General features: G+C 36.6%; 1 protein-coding gene across 4 annotated transcripts in view; it reads left to right on the top strand.

The window, feature by feature from the left end:
- Positions 1-22,381, top strand: part of FAT1 (FAT atypical cadherin 1) — a 106,944-nt gene extending 84,563 nt beyond the window's left edge. For 2 of the 4 annotated variants that reach the window (XM_069013930.1, XM_069013929.1), the window contains exons 14-29: positions 140-529; positions 1,772-1,986; positions 2,382-2,519; positions 2,827-2,970; positions 5,231-5,428; positions 9,473-10,274; positions 11,221-11,352; positions 11,462-11,625; positions 12,178-12,640; positions 13,172-13,325; positions 13,557-13,667; positions 13,881-14,512; positions 14,755-14,892; positions 16,928-16,987; positions 19,723-19,758; positions 20,664-22,381. In XM_069013930.1, the coding sequence (XP_068870031.1) occupies positions 140-529; positions 1,772-1,986; positions 2,382-2,519; positions 2,827-2,970; positions 5,231-5,428; positions 9,473-10,274; positions 11,221-11,352; positions 11,462-11,625; positions 12,178-12,640; positions 13,172-13,325; positions 13,557-13,667; positions 13,881-14,512; positions 14,755-14,892; positions 16,928-16,987; positions 19,723-19,758; positions 20,664-21,289 (4,403 nt within the window). In that variant the 3' untranslated portion in view covers positions 21,290-22,381. The remainder of the gene's footprint in view (positions 1-139; positions 530-1,771; positions 1,987-2,381; positions 2,520-2,826; positions 2,971-5,230; positions 5,429-9,472; positions 10,275-11,220; positions 11,353-11,461; positions 11,626-12,177; positions 12,641-13,171; positions 13,326-13,556; positions 13,668-13,880; positions 14,513-14,754; positions 14,893-16,927; positions 16,988-19,722; positions 19,759-20,663) is intronic. The other 2 variants (XM_069013931.1, XM_069013932.1) reach the window with 2 other exon arrangements.
- The last annotated feature ends 435 nt before the right edge of the window (positions 22,382-22,816 follow it).

Here is a 22,816-nt window from a genome sequence, read left to right as displayed (position 1 = left end):
ACTCCTTCTGAAATTTACTTTTAGCATGAATGATAATATTTAGCATGCATGTCTTATTTCTGTAGCTATCAGATGGATTATTCTGTTGTTATGTATCTTAATGGCTGCTTCATTCTTGAAAATTGTTTTCAAAATGCAGGCTTGAACCGTAAAATCCATTATTCACTGGTGAACTCTGCAGAGGGGCAGTTCTCTATTGATGAATTCTCTGGAATCATTCATTTGGAGAAGCCTTTGGATCGGGAATTACAGGCTGTGTACACATTAACTTTGAAGGCTACAGATGAAGGTTTACCTAGAAGACTGTCTTCAACAAGTAGTCTTATAATTTCTGTTTTGGATATTAATGACAATCCACCCGTATTTGAGCATAGGGAGTATAGTGCAAGTGTATCAGAGGACATTTTGGTTGGAACTGAAGTTCTCCAGATCTATGCTGCAAGCAGAGACATTGAAGCCAATGCCGAAATCACATACTCAATAGTCAGTGGGAATGAACACGGAAAATTCAGCATCAATTCAACAACAGGTAACATGTTACAACTGTGAATATACTTAAGGCCAAGCAAGCACAATGCCATACTGAGTTCTTCCGTAGTTCAGCCAGGTTATGTATAACCTATGTGCATCATCCTGGCTGTGAAGTTGCTGCTGCTGTCTTTTCACCCATTTTGCCAGCATGCTCCCTAGAGGAGTGCAGTAAATTGTAGAATAGGAACTTTATTTGTTGCTTCTATTTATTGGATTATTACTTGGATTAGATTCATTTAGTTTGCAAGAGGCAAGGGTTTCCTAACTGGAAATTCCCCACTCTGGGGCAGGTGGGTGGAAAGACATAGATCTGTAATGACAGAAGCATAGTAGTCTTTCCACAAAAGATATATAATCAGCAGGAAGGTCCAGAATTGGCAAAAGAAGGATCAGAAATAAAATTGGATGGGAAGACTAGTCATTTGTCCACAAAGGCAGTAATCCTAGAGAAGTTTGATATGGCACTAAAGAGAGGTTGGAATAGGAATATTATGTTCAACCATATATCCAGCATGACAGTGGAGATTTTAGGCTTGCGTGATAGTCAGATTTAGTATCAGGGACTATTTAGGTTCTGTAGAGAATTCTTCCCTATTAATGACAATTTTTTTGTTAAAAATTATTATACACCTCAATTTTAGTTTTGTTTACTTACATAGTTCCTTTTCTAGAGCTAATTTCTGGTAAAATTGTTTGTGTTTTGATTTGGGTTTTGTTTTGTTTTATTTTTAGTAAGATTTCTACCCAAAAGTTAATTCTAGTTGACTTTCAATAGCTATTTAAATAGTTTAGTACTTAATTGTACTAGTGTAATGGAAATTACAATTCTCCTGCTCTTTCCAGTGGACACATTGGTACTAAGGTATAGAAGTACTTTGCCAGATAAGCTTCATATATTTGAAAGGAGTAAAAAGGTTCCACAAAAACTCTTCCAGCAAATCAGAGTGCAGTCCCTAGCATACACAATCTTAACTAGTTGGTTAAAACCTAATATTACAAAATGTAAGCCAGGTTCTTTTAAACTGTGAATCTTTTGTGGTAATGGCAGGAACTTTGCATCTTTTTACTTACCATGTGTAAAGCATAATCATTTCACTGGGTAGCTCCAGTTTTACAGTGACAAGTCAAGCCCTGAAGAAGCTGACTATTTGTCAGGTCAAAATAAAATGTTGCAATACATAATACTACAGCAGTAGCAGTGTTTGTGTGAGGCTTTCTTTATTTTTTTCTTCTTCCGTAGGAGCCATTTTTATCATTGAGAGTTTGGATTATGAAAGTTCTCATGAGTACTATTTGACAGTGGAAGCCACAGATGGAGGCACACCTTCATTAAGTGATGTTGTAACAGTGAATATTAATGTCACGGATATCAATGACAATTCTCCAGTGTTTAGCCAAGACACTTACACTGCAGTAATCAGTGAAGATGCTATGCTTGAACAGTCAGTTATTACAGTACGTATTGGTCTTTTACTTTGAAATACTCTGTCATCAAGATCATGCTTTCAGTCCTGAAGGAATAAGTATGGATTTGAAGGTGAACATCAATGAATAGATTTTTGCCACTGAGTGAATTGAAAATTTACTTTGAAAAAGTTTCAGAAGTAGGGACTTCAGATACTGTGGGAAAGTAGATAATATTTTGTGATATGTTTATGAGTCCATGAGACCATGACTTAACTTTCAGAAGAAATTCAGGAAATTAAGTGATGTTGGTATGTTCTATTGAGATGGCATTTCTCCTGCGAACTATGAAATTTGTTAGACCGAAAGAGCTCATCTTCAGGATGAGTTTATCTGAAAGAGAGTCTATTTCAACCTGTTTTAAATGAGATTGTAATGCCCCTTAGGTTATGGCAGATGATGCTGATGGATCTTCCAACAACCGCATTCACTACGCAATTATAGATGGCAATCAAGGAAATCCTTTTACAATTGACCCTACCAGGGGTGAAATAAAAGTGACTAAGCTTCTAGACAGAGAAAAGGTGAGTTTTTCATGCTTTTTTGGGCAGCTGGGATTAATTTACCTATGCATAATTGATGACCACCATTTTCTTACTCTATTTTTAAATTACCATTACATGTTCCAAAATTAATATAGCTATAATAAAGTGAAAGCATCTCTTTATATCAGTAGTTTTGGAGGACCGGGAGGAAGAGAAAGTATTAAATATATGAAGGAAAGCTTTACTGGGGGATTGTGCTAAAATATTTCTTCCATAAAACAAAATCTGGGTTTGTTACTTTTTTCCTCTTCAGTAAATGTTTTAATTATTTTTATTATTTTCTTAGATTTCAGGATATACCTTGGCAGTTCAAGCTTCAGATAATGGAAACCCACCTAAGTTTAACACAACTACAGTTAACATTGATGTTTCTGATGTAAATGATAATCCTCCAGTGTTCTCAAAAGGAAACTATAGTGTTATCATCCAGGTAAATACAACTAGTGAAGTAGTTAAATCAATAACGTTATTGGATTGTGAATTTGTGACTTGAATTTTTCTGTATTTTTAATTATTTAAGGTCACCAGTGAGACTACTTATCAAATAAGTGTTAAGAGTTATAAAATTCCTGTTTGCAGGTTATTTAGAAACTTACGTTGCAAGTTCTCAGAATCACAAAACGGGTGAGGTTGGAAGGGACCACAGTAGGTCATCTGGCCCAATCTCCCTGCTAAAACAGGGTCATCCCAGAGCACATGGCACAGAATTAAGTCCAGACAGTTCTTGAATATCTACAGTGAGGGAGAATGCATAACTTCTCAGGTTCTTTTTCAGATTCCTTGTGTGTACATGTATATATATTACACATTCCATTTATGCATAAAACATTCTTAGAATCATACAGGGATGTTAAAATACATAATTATTTTGCTATTTCATTTTAGTCTTAAGAGTTACTGCTTAGAAAAAGATCCTTTAGGTACCTGTTACTGTGAAGCTAGTGTTCTGCACCATGGCACATAGGTTAAGACTTAATTCCCATTGGCCTCCTCTGGGATCTGAAGCAGTTAGAACAAGAGTAGAATTTCATGTGGCTGCATATCAATCCTTTGACTAGTTTTACACCTTAGCAGTAGGCCACATTCTCAAGTGTCTGGCATGTACTTGCCTGATTCAGAAAACTGCTAAAGCAAAGACAGCGGGGGCAGCATCTATACTTCTTGTCTTCCTGAATCCAAGTGAAAATATAAGGAATGCAACAAAGGAATTGCACTCAGACCTTTGTAGACTAGTAATGTAAATGAGCTCAATCCCTTGTGTCCTTTTGCTGTTTCCTGGCCTGATACAGTAGACCAGTGAGGATCAGACAATGTTACCTGGTGCACTGTGCCATCCTAACATACCGCTTGTATTTGAGATGGTGGGCGTCATTTGTAAAGGCAGCTTTCCGAAACAGGGCAAAGTGAATATATACAATATACACACAGTATGCAAGTAAGATGTCCTAGATCTTGCTTTAAAAAAAAACAACCAAACAAACAAAAATAAAAGAAAAAACCAAAACAACGGATTCATGTTTGTGTGCTATCTTCTTTTCCCCAATTACAGTCTTTCTTGAAATTAATGTTAATTAATACATCTCTTAAACTGCAGACTGTGTAGCCAATGTCTGTACTATTTCCCTTACTCAATTAAAAAAGAAGACCTCTGCTTTTATAGTTCATTTATATGAGCCTGTCCTAGTTGAAGGTAGCGGAGAAAAAGCTGGAGGAGTTGCCCAAGAATGCTGGTGTGTATTTCCTCATGTATTGGAGATGGATATATTTGGACACAGTAGAAAATGTGCTTAGTTGTTAGGAAAGTCAAATTAATTTAGATGTTCAACTACAAATATTTGTAATTTAAAGTGATGATCTTTGTTTTGCTGAAAGGGAAAAAGCTTCAGCTGCAGTATCTGATAACTAAATTGACTTACTCTGTCAGAAACAGAGTTTTTTTTTTATTAGGGGTTTTTGCAACTGTGAAAGGATGACATTTTGTTATCGTTGTACTTCAAAATAATGTTTCTACTTTCCTTGCTTTTGAAATAAGTATGTATATAGAAGAATCTGGCTGATACAGTGGAGTACAATCATTCTGGGAGAGGTGTTACAAGTGTCAGATAAGGCAGTATGTGTGTGTAAGATACATGATAAGCCAAAGTATGTGAAGTGTCTATGAAACCTTAGGCATCCACATGATGCAAACTTGAAGGGATTTTATGATGCAAATTTTAAAACCTGGATTTCATATTTTAACTGGATGGTGGTTGTAGCAGCCACAACTGTAGCCAGAACACTAATTAGGGGCACAAGGGGTCAGAGGGAGGAGCATATTTTTCTAGTCCTCCCAACAAAGGCATTAGATTATTCTTAACAGGTGTTTTCACTAAATTTCAAATCTTTGATGACTTGGTAATTAGGCTGCAATAATATTAATTCAGACCAGAAGTGGAAAAGTAAAGTGTCAAGGCTGAGCTACCTTCAAAAATAAAATCGAAGTTTAAACAACTGCCTTTCTCCTTTTACTGTTTTTTAGTCTTATTCTCAGAGGGTAATAGTTTTCCTGAAGCAATATTGTCATTCTTATTTCTTTTGTACTGATTAACTGGTTTGACAGCAATTTGTTGGGGTTTCTGTTGAGAGGAAGAAATCAGCATCAGACCACGTCCTCAGTTATAACAAAACCAATGTGTACTATGTATCTACAGGAAAATAAGCCTATTGGATTTAGTGTGCTGCAGCTAGTGGTGACAGACAAGGATTCTTCTCACAATGGCCCTCCTTTTCTCTTCACCATCCTGAGTGGAAACGAAGAGAGCACTTTTCAGATTACCCAGCAGGGAGTTCTGACCACAAGTGCTGCACTGAATCGCAAAGTGAGAGATCACTATTTGCTTCATGTTAAGGTAGGATATGCTTCCTCTAACTGTTCTACATTGTAAGTATTTAATTAGCTTTTTCACTCATATTCACTCCACCACTTGCCTTTCCGTTAGGAGATCCTGACATGCCAACTAGTCACTTGAGGCATGTCTCATGAGGTGACATCTTCATAGACAAAGTCTGTTGGTTTAAATACTAATCTACACAGATGCAATGGAAAGTTCAATTAAAGTCACAGTAGAAGTAAGGTGTAAGTGAAATGTTAACTGGGTGAGTAGTCTTGATAAGCCCTTTGCCTTCTGGTTGGAGTGTTGAAAAAGCCAGCAGGGACAGGTCCCTTGAGCCACTCACTATTGACTGCAGAATTCCCCTTGCCACTATCGTTTTGACCCTTGAAGCTGTGTGCTGGACTAAACTCACATGATGAAAGCAGGTATATCGCACAACATAGCAGTAATGAAAAATTTTTCTGTAGTGCCACATTCTTTTTTCAATTGCAATTGAAAACATCTTTTTTTAAGTTTGGACCTTTTTTCATAGTATTTCAGTAGATCTTTTTTCATAGCATTGAAACTTGCAGTGCAGTAGTTTGAGATCTCAGGATCCTGCAGTGGAAAACACAGCAAAAAACTCAAAAAATGACCCTGAAGTGCTACAATATATGCTACATTTGCCATTGTTGTGCAGAAAGACCAGACCATGTCCAAGGTTAGATTAACCTAGCTAAGTTCTCTCAAATACTTCTTGTAACCTAGTGTGAGAAAAGTTCAAACAAATTGTTTCAATCTTATCTAGTCCTTTTAAATTCAGTTATAAATTAAGCAGCTGGGAACAGAGGACTTAAAATTGGTAGGCTAAAAGTAGATGGCCTTAATTCTTAAACTTCATTTCCTGATTCAGGTTTTAAGAAAAATTCTTACCTTCATTTTCACAGGAGGAATTTCTTTAGATCTCCAAATTATTCTTAGGCATACTATTGCAGATAATTTATGAGTAAACATGCACTTGCAGAATTTTAGAACAATACTGTTTATTACAGTGTATGCTGAATTCTGTCAATATTGGGATAATTGTGACATATTTACACAAAGTCTGTTTTCTTTGGGAAAAGAAGAATAAATTCCCACAGATACTGTAATTTGCTGTTTGAGTCACTAAAATGCTAGTAACCAGGAACCATCAGTATAAGGACAGATATAGTTTCATTTAAATGTAGTTTAGTTTAGGGTTTAAGAATTGGTATGAAAAAGGTATATCATTCCTCAGCCATTTTTTTCCTCAATAGTGATATGCCAATTCCTCCAAAGTCATTTTTTGGTTATGAATGTTTTTCCTGTATGTGGAGTCAGTGTAGTACAAGATTGATATGTTTTATTTTAAATCTTCTCTAAGCAGTAACTAATTTCTATTTAATTTGCTTTTAAAATGTATTCTTATAAATGCACATATAGGTAGTTATGTTTGTTCCATATAGACTGTTACACTGACTTTGTCACATTTCATGATTTAGCTGCACCTTTGGCCCTTCCTAACATGCCTGGCTTTTCTTAAGTGTGAGATGCCTGTCTAACATCTTCCTCTGGGTTGAATCTTGCAGTTCTTTCATTTCTAAACCACTTCTTGGTCTCTAGGCTGCTTGTAAACAGCCTGTCAGTACTTCAGCTATCTTGTCTTCAGCACAGCAGCTGAAAAGTGCCTTTTTATTAGGGAATGAATATGGGCTATTTTAATGGCATCCAGTAGCTAAACAAGTATCTTAAAACAAATGTACTCATTTAGAACAAAGACTTCTCAGAGATTGTAAATCATTAAAGCAGACTGTACGAATGTGCATCATTTGTGTGCTGTACTACCCAGTCTCAGTATTTTGGATCTGTCTAGTCTGTTGATTTCCAAGTCTCCCAACTGATTCTGGAAATACATCACTGTAATTGCCATTTGTCATTTTTCACTTTGCTAGCTTTTTTTCAATAGACATGTGCTATTATTTGCTATTATCTTACGATACATGGGTATGAAGGCATCCAAGACTAAAACTAGCATTGTCCTATCACAAGACTCCAGTTCCAATGATATGCACAAAACTACAGGCATGGCTGTTGAGGAAAAATATTCTTCCTCTGTTCGTTTAAAATAATATTTTTTAACATCAGTAGGAAGGCATTTTCTCAAGTTTGCATTATGTTCATTTTCTGCATTTTGATCTTGCAAATCACAAGTTAATGTGATTTAATGGCTGTGTCTAATCTCTTGATACCCGTTTTCAGTTTTTAACTGACCTTCACTGCTGTGCTTTTCAGTATTGACAGCTTTCACCTTAGTTGCTTTCTGAATGGATTGCTGAGGTAGTTGTGGTTTTAATTTACAGGCATGCTTTATTTTGAAAAAACTCAAAACCAAAAAAAAACCCATTAAAACCACAGAAACTTTCCCCATATGCACTCTATGCACCCACTATCTCCAAAAGACTTTACTTTTGTCATTTTAATAGAAATAAGGATTTTTTTATTTCCCAGTGGTTACCTTATATGGGCATGCCACTCGTATTTGCTTTCCCTCTCTGCAAAGGAAATAGATTGTCCATTAGCAAATGTCTCACAGCATTAGTGTGCAAAATCCTCAGCTATGAGTCATGCAGTCCTTTGTGCCACACTCTGAAGTCTTCAGTTTAAAACCACAGCACATTTTTAAATATCTGCACTATTGAAAAACCATTTCTCCTGGGGCTCTTTCCTACTTGCTGTCCATTTGTTATAATTTTGCTTGTCTGTTTGTTTTGCGCCTTTTATTGTTTCCCTTGGGCATTTCTTCTGTAGCTAAACTGCCTGCCTTGTCTTGTTTCCAGGCAGAGATCTAGGCAAAACAAAATTTTGCCAAGTTGACCCAAAGCTCTCCTTATTTGTTTGGGTAACTGGAGGGCAAGTTTTTAGCCATGCCTGTCTTTTGGAGTTAACAGATGAAGACATGTAGTTCCATGAGACACATACTACCTTTTAAAAATGGTACATTTATGTGCCCATCCACAGATAATCTTGTGCCTGGAGTTACTCCTCTTTTGCTTAAATTTGTATGAAAAATCAAAAGCAGTGCCTCTGTGTGGATCTTCAAAGTGTTCTCTGTAAAATTATTGCAAAATCTTTTAAACAATGCAGAATATCTTCTACTTTCTGAGCCCTGTATATCCCCTCTGTACCTTCAGATGTCTCCAATTCTTCTTTAACTATTTCTTCAGTGTCACTTTCAGTAACTGGGAGAGAGTTCTGGAAAAAGGTAGATGGGAAACAAGAGGTGAGAAATAGAAGGAAAAAAGTGAACCCAAGGGAATGCTCTTTTCTCACCTTTCCACTCTTTTCTTTGTACTGTCTTCATACAATACCAGTGTATGTCTTTGTCCAAAAGAGGTGGAGAATAGGGTGTTGAAAAAGGCTTTGAAATTGAATTAGGCTGATACAGTTAAAGATAGTTAATTAACTGTCTGAAGCAAATAGCACTACGGGTGGCTTTTTTTCCCCTCTATGTGACCAAAAATCATGAAAGGCAACATAATTAATTGTAACTTTCTGCATGCATTTTTTTCCTTTTGAAGTACTGTTTGGCACAGTACATTTAGTTTATCTTCCAGACCACCTCCTAACTGTGGTGAAGCATGTTGTAAATTTCTAGTGCATGACTCATTTCAAGTTTGTAATGTGTTTCCATGCTTGATATCAAAAGGCTTCAAGCACCATCTGCTGTCTGAAATCAGCTACTGTGCATTTCCTCTGTATTTGCTACCAATGTTAGTAGCTTCCTGGCATTTTCAGGTAATAAGAGCACTGTAGGCTTTTAGTCTTGGGAGAAGTGAAAACCTGTTTGTGTGTGCCTGCTTATATACGCTTTTAAATTTTCAGTATTAACTTTTGTGTCAGAAATTGTGTTACGGAATTTATGAAAAGCATTTTCCGATAGGACTTTATGGCAGGGGTATTTTTGGTACAAAAATACAGCTCTACTGTATACAGTACCAATATCTACGGTAGAATTTGAGATAAAGCAAAAGTGTAAATCTGTCCTCATCTTTCCTTTAGGTGGCAGATAATGGAAAACCACCGTTGTCATCTTTGACTTACATTGATATTAGAGTGATTGAGGAAAGCATTTATTCTCCAGCAATACTGCCTCTGGAAATCTTTATCACAGCCTTTGGGGAAGAATATTCAGGTGGTGTCATTGGAAAAATTCATGCAACCGATCAAGATGTTTATGATACCTTGACATACAGTCTGGACCCCAAAATGGAATCCTTGTTCTCCGTTTCCAGTACTGGTGGCAAACTAATAGCACATAAAAGGTTAGATGTAGGACAGTACCTCCTAAATGTCACTGTTACAGATGGAAAATTTACAACTGCAGCTGACATTACTGTACACATCAGACAAATCACACAAGATGTATTAAATCACAGTATCGCAATACGCTTTGCAAACCTGTCCCCTGAAGAATTCATTGGTGATTACTGGCGCAATTTCCAGAGAGCATTAAGAAACATCTTGGGCGTGAGGAGAAATGACATCCAGATTGTTAGTTTGCAGCCTTCTGATCCTCCTTCTAATCTGGATGTCCTCCTGAATATTGAAAATTCTGGTAGCACTCACCACCCAATGAGAATTTTGCTCCACAAGATAAACTCTTCTGTGCCTGACCTGGAGGAGATTTTGGGTGTCCGGATAATTGATGTGTTTCATAAGCTCTGCGCAGGCCTAGATTGTCCTTTGAAATTTTGTGAAGAAAAAGTAACAGTGGATGAGAACATCATGTCAACCCACAGCACAGCCAGGTTGAGTTTTGTCACTCCCCGTCATCACAGAACAGCAGTTTGTCTTTGTGAAGGTAAGAAACACAGTAAGGAAAACTGTATCCTTGAAAAGATTGTCCTAGTTTTGAAAAGCCGTAATCCACAGATGGAAATTTATATTACAGGACAAGATTAAGAATGTTCTGTAACTCTCTCCACAGTATTTGCCTAATTTTTTTCATAGGAAAGAGTAATTCTTTCTTATATCATTACCTCATTTCAAGACTTTACATTATACAAGCTTATGGGAGCAGATTTTTATTTTTTTTATAGTCACACCTTCATTTTCCATTTTATGAAAGAAGTTAATTTTTTTTTTCTTGCCTATCCTATATTGATGGCCATTTTCAGTCGTGTGTGCACAAAGGTAAGTTCCTGCAAAGCACCTGAATACTTTCTTTTTTCTGCTTAGAGGAGTAGCCCACACAGTTTCCAAATTCAGTTGGCAATGAGAGGGTAATATGGAAAATGAATATTCATTAAAATATATTTAAGTATAAAGATTTCTTACAGAAAATTAATTTATCTTTATCTCTGAGGAAAACAGCATTGCTTTTTAAAACCAGGACTTAACCTTGCTGGGTGAACTTGCCCATGTGAAGTAAATATTTAAAGCCTGTTCCTTTCCTGTCTCAAATACAGACATGCTTTTCTCTGCTCTCCCCAGCCTACTCTGTCCATGTTTAATATCTACATGTGGGGTTTTGTGGCGAATGGTTCTAATGTTAAGCCCTAAACCACAACACCGGTTTCCCAGTTTTACCAATTGAATTGAGTAATCAAGATAAAGATGAGCATCAGCCACTCTATATGCTATTTGTCTAGTTTGTGCCAGTCATGCCCCATTAACTGTTATTTCACTTCCTTGTCTGAGAGTTAGGAATATCATTTGGGTTACTTTCAGCTACTGTACTTAAGAGTCCCTTTTCACAAAATACCATTACCACTAAAAGAAAAGAAATAATGGATTTGGTTTTACAGAAGGGAAATGCCCCCTGGTGAACAGTGTGTGTGAAGGAAACCCATGTCCTGAAGGTACTGAATGTTTAGGAGATCCAAAGGAAGGAAAATACACCTGTGTTTGCCAAGAAAGCAAAGCTGGACAATGTCCTGGTAAGGAATTAACTCTAAAATATTCTGTGTAAAACTATATTACTTTCCAAACAAAAATTTAATTCCAGTCCTGTGCTAATACTTTTTTATGCTTTCCTGTATTCCTAAGCATCAGCTGGCTCTGCTGTGACATTTACTGGGAGCAGCTATGTGAAATATCGTCTCACAGAAAATGAGAACAAAGAGGAAATGAAGCTGACAATGAGACTTAGAACTTACTCTGCTCATGCAGTTGTTATGTATGCTCGAGGAACAGACTACAGTATCTTGGAGGTATATTAAAATCTCCCAGTGCATATCTCCTCCTTTCTTCCTACCATCTTCTTACTATTTTTGTGCCAGATTAAGAGATTGAGTCACAACATTTCTGTAGAATTGCTATAATTGAAAATTGCCTTAAAGGTAGGGTGTTACACGTCCAGGTGACAAACTTGTACAGTTTTTTAAATGTCTAAACAAACAAAGCTTCCTGAGTCATCTATTTTAAACAACCTTAAATTTATTTGCTTATAATATTGAAGTCCATACAGAAAAAGTCACTTAAAGCACAAGATGAAAGGTATTGAAGTATTGTAATATTTTGATTATGATCTGTGACTGCTTTACTAGAGAAAAAAATGCACAAAATATACGTTTCAATTAAAAGAACCATATAGAATAAATCACAGTTGCTGTGACTGTTTGGAAAGCAGTGTTATTAAACTACTTTTTATGGACACCACCATCATCCTGTCTTTCCAGCAAACATAAACTTTTATAGGCATCAATATTTTATACTCTTTAAGTGCGCAGATTATTTATTGATGTTGTGGCTTTCCTCTGTAGATCCATCATGGAAGACTGCAGTATAAATTTGATTGTGGCAGTGGACCTGGGATTGTCTCTGTTCAGAGCACTCAGATAAATGATGGCCAGTGGCATTCTGTATCTCTTGAAGTGGATGGAAACTATGCACGACTTGTTCTGGACAGGGTGCATACTGCATCTGGTACTGCTCCTGGTACTCTTAGAACACTAAATCTAGACAATCATGTGTTTTTTGGTGGTCATATTCGTCAGCAAGGTACAAGACATGGTAGAAGTCCTCAGGTTAGCAATGGTTTCAGAGGCTGTATGGATTCTATTGTACTAAATGGACAAGAGCTGCCCCTAAACAGCAAGCCACGAAATTATGCACACATGGAAGAATCTGTAGATGTCACTCCTGGATGCTTACTGACTGCCACAGATGGCTGTTCAAGCAGCCCATGTCAGAATGGAGGCATCTGCAACACACTGTCAAATGGAGGTAAGCTGCTCTTTATTTTTCTGCTTTTAGTTTTCAAAACTGCTTTTCAAATTCTCTGCTTTGAAGGACAAAACAACTTCGTGCATAATTCTGGCTTTCCCAGAGCTGTAGAGGGTTGGCTGTTGAATAGGTAGGAAGGCTGTGTGAACTAGATTCAGTTCCTTGGGGTATGAAGTGGACAAAGTCCATCTGGCAAAGTGGGGATTTAATCTTCAGTGCTGACACCTGAGGTCGATCCTCTTAACTGCCTACTTTGGAATCTTTCTTTTAAAATTCTGAAATCATTGGGACAACTTGCATTTTGTGAGAGAAATGGAAATTATCTTTCAGTCATATTCAAGAAAACTCTTACTGTTAGACTTGGCCTCATCTTTCAATAAGAACCTTTCTATTTTTTCTCATCTTTTCTCTCTTTAACAGGTAGTTGGGTAGGGAGGAATTTACCTTAAATCTGTAGGTGGGCAGGGAGGATTTTATATCAAATCCAGTAAAGCTGTGTGCATTTTTCAAAAATACTGTATTTGATTTCAGGCTACTACTGCAAGTGTGCACCTTTGTTTATGGGAACTCACTGCGATGTAAGTGTCAACCCATGTGCTTCCAACCCCTGCCTTTATGGTGGGACTTGCATTCCAGTCAGTGATGATTTTATCTGCCAGTGCCGAGGACAATACACAGGTCAAAGGTATGTTTGTATGATTCATTATATCCATGAACCCCTTAGAAAACAGGCTATAAATGTAACACTTCTGTTTCCTTTTTTTATCTGTTTCCTACTTAAAGCTCAAACTTTGAGACACACTGGAGTTGGCTGAGGTTAATAACAGCCCCTGTGTTACAGCCCTGAATCCCACACAATAAATTCACTTGCAGTAAGGTAATGGTTCATGTGGTTTTGTTTGTTTTGCCTTTGCAGATGCCAGCTGGGTCCGTATTGCAAAGACAATCCTTGCAAAAACAGTGGCAAGTGTATTGACAGTTTGGATGGACCTGTTTGTGAGTGCGAAGCAGGCTTTCGTGGAGAAAGGTAGGTAGCATTCCACATATATTGAATTTTAATAGTATTAATTGACAGATTAACAGTTCAAACTGGTTGAAATCTGGGATGTTGATAAAATAGCAAATTGCATGTTAGTGTGCAGTCCCATATATTAAATATGTCTGAAATAGTTGAGAACAAGATTACAACAAAGACTACTGATGTAAACTAAACATCACTGCTGTGCTCTGTTTCTGATAGGTGCCTGACTGATGTCGATGAATGCATAGAAAACCCATGTCTCAATGGTGCCCTTTGTGAGAATACTTACGGTTCATATCACTGCAACTGTAGTCGTGGATTTGGAGGCAAACACTGCACAGACATTGTTCTTAATAAATATGTTTCAACATCTTGGAACATTAGCTTAGCTGAAGTGATTGGGATTATTGTTTTCATCGCAGGAATCTTCTTGCTAGTTGTGATTTTTGTAGTTTGCCGCAAAGTGGTTGGTAGAAAGAAGAAGCACCAGCCAGAACCTGAAGACAAGCAGCTGGGAGCTACAACAGCCTTCTTGCAAAGACCATATTTTGATGCAAAATTGAATAAGAACATTTATTCTGACATCCCACCACAGGTTCCTGTTCGTCCCATTTCGTACACTCCAAGCATTCCAAGTGACTCCAGGAACAATCTTGACAGGAATTCTTTTGAAGGGTCTGCTATCCCTGAGCACCCTGAGTTTAGTACTTTTAACCCAGATTCTGTACATGGTCACCGGAAAGCTGTAGCTGTTTGCAGTGTTGCACCAAATTTGCCACCTCCACCTCCCTCCAACTCACCTTCAGACAGTGATTCAATACAGAAACCCAGCTGGGATTTTGACTATGACAGTAAGAGATGTTCATATTTTTTACTTTTCTGTTAAATGTGTACGCTGGTACAATTTTAATGAGTACAAAGTCTGTCTATACCTCTTAGGGTAAAAAAGGCATTATGACTACTGGGTTTTGTCTCTGATCAGGCTTCATGCTCTACTAGGTTTTGTAAAAATGTGCTGATCTCAACTTTAAATTATATTGATTCTTTAATCTAGAATCTATTCATTGTCTCACATGAAACTTTTTTCTTTCAGCTAAAGTAGTAGATCTTGACCCCTGCCTTTCTAAGAAGCCTCTGGATGAAAAGAACTCCCATCCTTACAGTGCTAGAGAAAGCATGTCTGAGGTCCAGTCTCTCAGCTCCTTCCAGTCTGAATCATGTGATGACAATGGTATGTGAAATGCAATCATTCTGTACTGCTGCTTATGTTCATTTGTTCTGTCTTTGCATCTGTATTTCTTAGTAACAATAGGATTTACATATGTTGAATATATATTAAATAGTAGCTTATTTAATATATATTTGTATTTACTTACATTAATACCCAGATCTATTAATTTTTAAAAAAATATTTTACCTATCTTACATCTCTTGTTAATTACTGTACCTTAAAATTATATAATCATTCTGCTGCTGGAATATTACAGTGAAAATGCAACTCAAGTTGTTCAGAGCCTTCTGTTTAAAACATAATAAAATTTGGTAAACTCTTCTAAGTTATTGTTAGTTATCACCTTATGCGAGCATACAATGAATTTAAAAAAAGGCCTCTGCACAAATATAACTTTTGCTTTGCCGTTCAGCTCTCAGTAAAAAACTTTCTGGTGTTACAGTTTCATTTGTTTCCTTCTCTTTTTCTTGCTGCGACCTCAGCTCCCATATGGATCAGATCAGTTCTGAGTGAGAGCAGAGTTTAAGGGACTGCTTGTAAGTTTGATTACTTTAGTAATGAAGGAAACTGCACAAAGAGGAATTTTGTTATAATAGAACAGTATATTTGGCTTTCACCATGATTGAAATGAATTCATAAAAACATTTCATACATTGAAAAAAGCCAATATAAAAATATAAATATTTTGATCACACCTCAAGTCCATCAAAATATAATCAACATACATATTTGTGGGTTTGATTATTTTTAATTGGATGTCTTTTCCATTGTGATGACAGATGCTTTTATAGTTGATATGAATGCATCTATGTATTCAGAAACATGTCATACTGATTGGACAAAGCCACAGTTGTCTCATAACTTAATTCACTAAGTTAAGGTGTTTTGACTCTTTATTCCAATTTCTGCTTTTGTCTCTGCCTGGTAAAAAAAGAACTTGAAATTCCTTTAGCTTAGGAATAAAGAACATTCTGCTTCTCAAAGAAGTAGAGTGATTTGTTATTAACAGCATGACAAAAAACCCATCTGTTTAATGATTGGTGAAAGTAAAATGGTATGCTTAAAGTCCTCATCATTTTATCAGTAGACCTGATACCAACTTCCAACTTTTTCTCCTGTGGTTTTAAGTGTTGTGTGGTACATGTTGTTCTCTCCTCCTCACTGTCTCATATGTTTAGTATATTCTTTTTCCCATTTCTTGTCATGTATTGATTACTCATTAATACATCATTTTAAGAGAAATAGCTGTAGCATCATAGATACTGTTCCTTCCTTCCATTTTGGTAGATTCGGTATTCATTAGCTTGATATTTAATCCCTGAGCTGTGCAAACAAGTTGCATGTGCTTACTTCATTTTACCCTATCAGAATAAATCCTCCATTCCAAAACAATCTTGAGGAAGAGGGAAGACATAAAAAATACATTCATTTTAGGTTTTTTTTTAATAAGCATCTAACAGCCTGAATTTGGTATTCCTACTGTGATATCCCTACTTCATACAAAACTTAAGTAGATCAGTAATAGAAGTTTTCAGTAGGTATTTTTCATATTCTATCCTTTTCTTTGCCATATCTTTCATTGTCAGGGAGGGAATGTTGTTTACATTTTTAAAGAACTCTAATTTAAAGGAGAACTCCTTAATTCACCCAACACAAGCCTTTAGAAAAGTCTAGTTTGTTGCTATGTAGATAAAGTATTATGCAAATGAGTATATTTAGGCAACATTTCAGAAATTCTAAGACAGCTTAAGCAGCCTTGTACTCATGCAAAATGTGCTTCACGAGTAGTTACAAGTACTTTTGTATGTTTAGCAAGAATAAAATTGAGCTTTAGATTTGTGTTTTATGTATTACATGCAACTACTTTCTAGGTAGAGAGTAGATGTGTGTGTACACCAATAATCTTGCTCTATAAAATGGTAATGAACTGCAATTTCACAGTGTTGATGGGGGGTTTTATGTATATCTGTATGTTGTTTAAAGTGATACTAACTATAGGTTTGTTTTAATTTGCTCCTTTTATACCTTTTACAAGCTTCCATAGTGACTGTAATACACCTTGTCAATGCTGTTGTTGACTCGGTGGAAAAAGAAGGTATATACATGTTTTCATATTTATTTACTGCTTTGGCAGCATAATGCATGTTTTTCTCCTTACACTGTCTTCTAGTAATGTAGTCCTAGCCAGCTGCGAGTTATAAAATATAATTTACTTGGACTTTCTGATAAGTTTTAGCAAAAAATATATTTATATTGTATATCTGTTAATATTTTCTTGCATATCCTGTAGATGCCCTGTGAACAGGTTTCAAAGTGTGATTTCTTGGGGAAAAAAGGATTGGCATAAAAAGATCTTGGTGCTTACTCTCTTCTGAAAATATTCATACTAAAGCTGCCAGCAGAATTGAAACATCAAAGGCAAATACATACAGTACTGTAGTTGAAACAGCAGCAGCCTCCGCTTCCTTTTCTTCTCCCACCCACACCTGTCGATACCTTGTCCAGCTGAGCAGAATCAGAGTGGTCTGATATCAGTACTCACTTTCTTGGTCTTCAGATCACTCTGTCTCATAAGCTGAAAAAACCTGATTTTTGTCTGCAGCTGGGATAGGGATATATAGCCCTCTCAGTTTAAGTAGTTCATTACTATCCAGCCTTACAACAGTACCTAAAAGGTATGTTTGGGTGTATGTATGTACACACATATATTTGTGTGTGTAGTAGGTATTTGGAAGTTAGAAAGAGGCAAAGTAGGCATTTTCAATGGTATTTTATTTCATTTCTGCTAACATTTAAGAACTAACCACTCTGGAAAACACAAACTCTTTACAAAATAATACTAGTAATAAAAGTCCCAGTGAGTCTATACAAATCCTTACTATTGTTTTAATTGACTAAATAGTACTTTAAGTTCCATTAAAAGGCAAATGATTCACTCCATGACCATGAGTTTGCAGAGATTTCTTCTGAAATAACATCCAGCATATGCTTCCTATTTGTAGATATAGACTAGGAAACATTGTTTTTTACTAAGTCCTACTTAAAATGAAGCCATTGTAAGAACATAAAATTCATTATAGTAGCTAAAGTACACCCTTTTTTATTTACACAGACACGCAAAATAAAGTAGACAAATGCAAAGACTTCTAATTACTTGAGAGTATTTCATTAATGAGGGTGCCATTTCATTAATGTGTACCTAATAGACAATAGGTCTCAATGCAGAAAAATTGCAATGCACATTACTTGGGAATGGGAGAATTACAAGACTAAAAGAGGCCAGATCTACTAGGGGAAATATTAAATAACTTATTCAGATTTTCTCTGAGATTTTAATTGGTAGAATCTAAAAATTATAGATGTAGTTCTCAAGTCAAAAGTATTGCTTGGTGTTTTAGTATCACCATAAGACAAATACAAACATTTTATGTATTGTAGTCATAGAAAGATTAAGTATGTCCTACTCAGCTGCTTCTTAACATTTGAAAGTTTCTGTTCTTAATAAGCATTTCTTCTTTCAAAGCATCTTAGGTAAAGAGTTCTGCTTTTGAGCACCCTCAGGAGGGTGTCAGTTCAAGCAGCAGAGATCCTTACTCAAGGCTTCAGCAAGGTCAAGTTCTGGGACAGATGGTCCTTACCTTTAGTCTCCCCAAGTGTTTCTGTCCAGCAGGTATCCTGGTAGCATGAGCTGTAGCTAATTTCATCATAGGACAGTTCTAGGCCTGTGTTCTCTGCACTGCTCCTCAGGTTGTAGCCTGATGCAAATCAGCAATGCTGAGTGCAAGAGAAAATATAGCTCCAACCTAGCAGATTGTCACATAAAGATGGACACATCTGGTTCTAGTTTGTGTTTCTGTTATTTATGTTAAAGGGTCTTTGCTTCAGAAGAAGAGGAAAACCGAGATCTCTCCATTCCTTGGTAAAAGTGCTCTAAATCATAAAGCCTGTTGGCTTTAGTTTTGCACCCAATTTCCCAGGAAAAATAAAGAATGTTGTCTTCCAAACAGACTAGTAATCAGAACCTTCTCCTGGAGTTGAGGCCAGAGATGTTTTAAGAGTCTCAGAGCTCAGACTGACATCTCCATTAGTCTGAACAGTATTTTTCTTGTCTGGGCTAGACAAGCTTGAAAAAATAGGAACTTCTCTCCAAGGAGTCAACCTCTGTCCCTTCAGTCTTCCAGCAGATGAAAGTATGAATTCTTAGGAGAAGATTCTGCTATTAGGATAGGCATCGCTCATGCTTAGAGACTTTAATAGGGAATATAGATTTCTGAAGAGAGAAGGGTTTAATATTTGTCAGATAACACAAGGCAGTTCTCTGCTGAGCATGAGTTGTTGGAATTGCCGTACAAAGGGAGGCAAGTTTCCTAGTGCTTTGTGTATGGAAGCCAGATGCTAAAGGAAGAGTTACCTTGATACTCGAGAGATACTTGAAAGTGTGCCAATAGATGGAGCCCTGTACAGAAAAACAAGGGCAGATACAAGGAAAGAAAAAAATCAGATCCAGTCCTGTTACCCTCTGTAGCAGAAGTCCTGCATATACTGATACAAGGATTTCAGTAAACTCCAGACTGCAGATTTTACCACAAGACCACAATGTCCCACATGGGCTGTACATTAATTCAGTAGCTGTCCTACAGTTCAAGTCTTAACAAATAAGGAGCCCAGGAGAAATTATTTTTAAAAAGCCAACTTTAGTATTGCTAATCAAAATGAACAAAAGCAGCATGAATGTCACAGTGGCTAGTCATTGTTTGTCTTCATATTGGTTCTACTATTTGATTCCTAACTACAGATGTTTTCTCCTTTTTCTTATTCTGCCACCTAAAGAATCTTTTGCTGTTCCTGACCTCAGCAATTCAAGAGGTGACTTCTGCATGCAGTTCATTGATGTTCACCAAAATACTTGGTTTTAACACTGACTTACTATCAGTTGCTTGCTGTGCATTTGTCTGCAGTGATTTCTCTTTACTAGATTTGCACTATACTACAACAATGTATTATTTTTTATTGGTATTCAGATGAGAGAAACTATTGGTTTTTAGTGAGTTTAGGCTTATATCTAATTTCCAGCACACAAATACAAACTTAGTCAAATGGAATTTGCAAGAGAGGATCAAGTCCAGTCATTTTTGCATGATTAAGCTTGATTTTGCTGTTTTGTTCTTGTATTTGAATGTGGAATGTCTTTACTAATAATCAAAGATGTTTATCCAGAGGTGTGGCAGTTCCTGTAGAGCTAACAGTATTTTTTGAAATTAACTTTTTATTTGTTTAAGCAGTAAAGTCACTTTAAATGGTCTGAATACTTTACCAAATAGAAATTGCTTCTTTTATGTAATAAGGTCATGGGTTATATGTGCTAAATATATTTTAAGAAAACTAGGCCATTGTTATCACCTTAACTAATTACTCAACAACAATTAAGTGTTAGCTGCACCAGGCAAGGTGTTGATTCTTTGCTATCCAGTGAACAATTCTATACCATTATGCATTGTGACAGCACATTCCATAGGTGACTACAGCTCTTCCTATGTTAGGTGTTATGTCTGAGAAAATGTAAAAGTTCAAGTATGAATGATGCACTGTCTCATGCATGGCATAAAGTAGAGTTGAATGTCTTTTGTGCAACCAGGGCAAAATGCTGATTAACAAGTAGTGTCCTAATCACAGTGATTACATTGTCTTAATACATGTGTTGGTTTCTCAGTTCAGACTGACTTGAATACAAGATAGTAATACTACTTTTTTTTTTTTAATTAACTTTTTAGGTTATCACTGGGATACATCAGATTGGATGCCAAGTGTTCAGTTGCCAGGTATCCAAGAGTATCCAAATTATGAAGTGGTTGAGGAGTCAGCTCCCCTCTACACAGATCCAAATGCCATCGATACAGACTATTACCCTGGTGGTTATGACATAGAAAGTGATTTTCCACCTCCACCTGATGACTTCCCTGCACCTGATGAGCTTCCACCGTTACCGCCTGAATACAGCGACCAGTTTGAGTCAATACAGCCACCCAGAGACATGCCAGCCGTAGGTAGTTTGGGTTCTTCTACAAGGAGCAGGCAGAGATTTAACCTTAATCAGTACCTTCCCCATCACTACCCTGCAGACATGTCAGAACCTCAGACTACACCCAGTGGTGGCAGCGGCAGCTACAGAGAACCGTACGCTCCATACTCACTGGGGTTCAATCAAGACTTTGAAGCACCCACTGTAGACAACATGTCCATGTCTGTGTATGCTTCCACAGCCTCCTGCTCAGATGTGTCAGCATGCTGTGAAATGGAGTCTGAAGTCATGATGAGTGACTATGAGAGTGGAGACGATGGTCACTTTGAAGATGTGAAAATTCCTCCACTTGATCCCCAGCAACATACAGAAGTCTGACACACTCAACAAAAGTGCCTGGACTCTAACAAACTTTATCAAATCTAGAACAATTTTCAAGAGCTTTTTTATTTTTTCTTCTTTTTTTTTCCAGCCACAGTGAATGCTTTTGTTTCAGTGAGCTAAACTGGCATGGCAGCATTGGATCATGCAATTCATTTCACTAGATGAACCTCTTTCCATTTCCTGACCTACTATATTTGGAAAGTTCCAAGATTTCCATTGGCTGTGCCATTTCTGAACATCCTTTATGTACTTACATTGTTCTGTGTTTAAGAAAAATCACATACCACTTTTCCATGTTAGCATGATGCATATATTTATATAGTTCTAATGCAATTAATTTTCTCCTACTTTTTGTAAATTTTATGTACAGTTTTGATTTTAATAGTTTTAACTAGATTTTGTAGATATTTTGTGAATTTGTTTTCCACTGAAACTAGTGGTGTTAGTGTGCCATTAAAAATGAGCACCCTGACTTATTACAGTCAGGGCATCACTGTATGTATTCCCCTGAAAACTAAGGTTTGACATTTCATTGTAAAACATTCAACATATTCACAAAATTTCAATTTTACATACATTAGGTCTGATATTTTTCTGGGTCAGCTATATGGAAATGTCTTAAATGGGTTGCTGTATTTTAGAACTGTAAACATTTTTTTTCCCTTCTTGGAAAGTGTGTTGGGGACCCTCTGCATACCAGTTTAGAACCAAAACCACCGTGACACAGTTTTTATAGTGTCTGTATATTTGTGATCAAATGGTCTTGTAAAGGTTTTTACTGAAAATTACCATTAGCCAGTCTTTCTTACTGACAATAAATTATTAATAAAATACTTTAGCTTTGCTCTGTGTATCTCTATTATATAATATACCATTGACAAAGCATTCAGTGCAGCATTTTTTAAGTCTGTATATGTTTTGTACTGTATTAAGTTACTTGCTCCAAGCAACTCGTTTTCCTCTCCTCCAAAATCAGCCTGCAGCTGTGTTAGAGATGCTCACAAGATGGCAGTGTGTGTCTGCTTAATGGTGTTTTTAAAAGTAATCGGGCCAGTCTGAATAAAGATTGATGGGTATCAAACTGCAGTAGCCTTCTCGGTAGTTTGCATTTTTCTTTAAACATATAATATCAGCTATGTAAATTGCTGAATATTTTTTCTCAAGTCCCAAAAATACTTACAAAAAAAATCTCCAAGATCTTTAAAGCAGTTTCTCCCCTCCTTTATCACCTGAATACTTACTTTCATGACTAGTTACCCCTTGATAGTGCACCTGCATGCTGAAATGGCCATGTCATTGTCTGACTTTGTGCTAAATAGTCGGTGGTTTCCTGCAGTTATATTTCAGTTGTAGTTTCTTACATTAAGTTCACACTAGAAGTTTACCTTGAAGAAGTAAAGATGGAATACAGTTTTCCTGGGTATTATCTAGCTGTTTTTCTGACTAGAAAAGAATAAAGCCTTCAACAGAGTCCTCTAGCATAAATTTGGCCTGATGGTAAGCTAAAGGAATAATATAACT

Source organism: Aphelocoma coerulescens, chromosome 4, assembly GCF_041296385.1.
Source record: "Aphelocoma coerulescens isolate FSJ_1873_10779 chromosome 4, UR_Acoe_1.0, whole genome shotgun sequence".
Classification (NCBI taxonomy): domain Eukaryota; kingdom Metazoa; phylum Chordata; class Aves; order Passeriformes; family Corvidae; genus Aphelocoma; species Aphelocoma coerulescens.
This window is presented reverse-complemented; position numbering and strand designations above follow the sequence as displayed.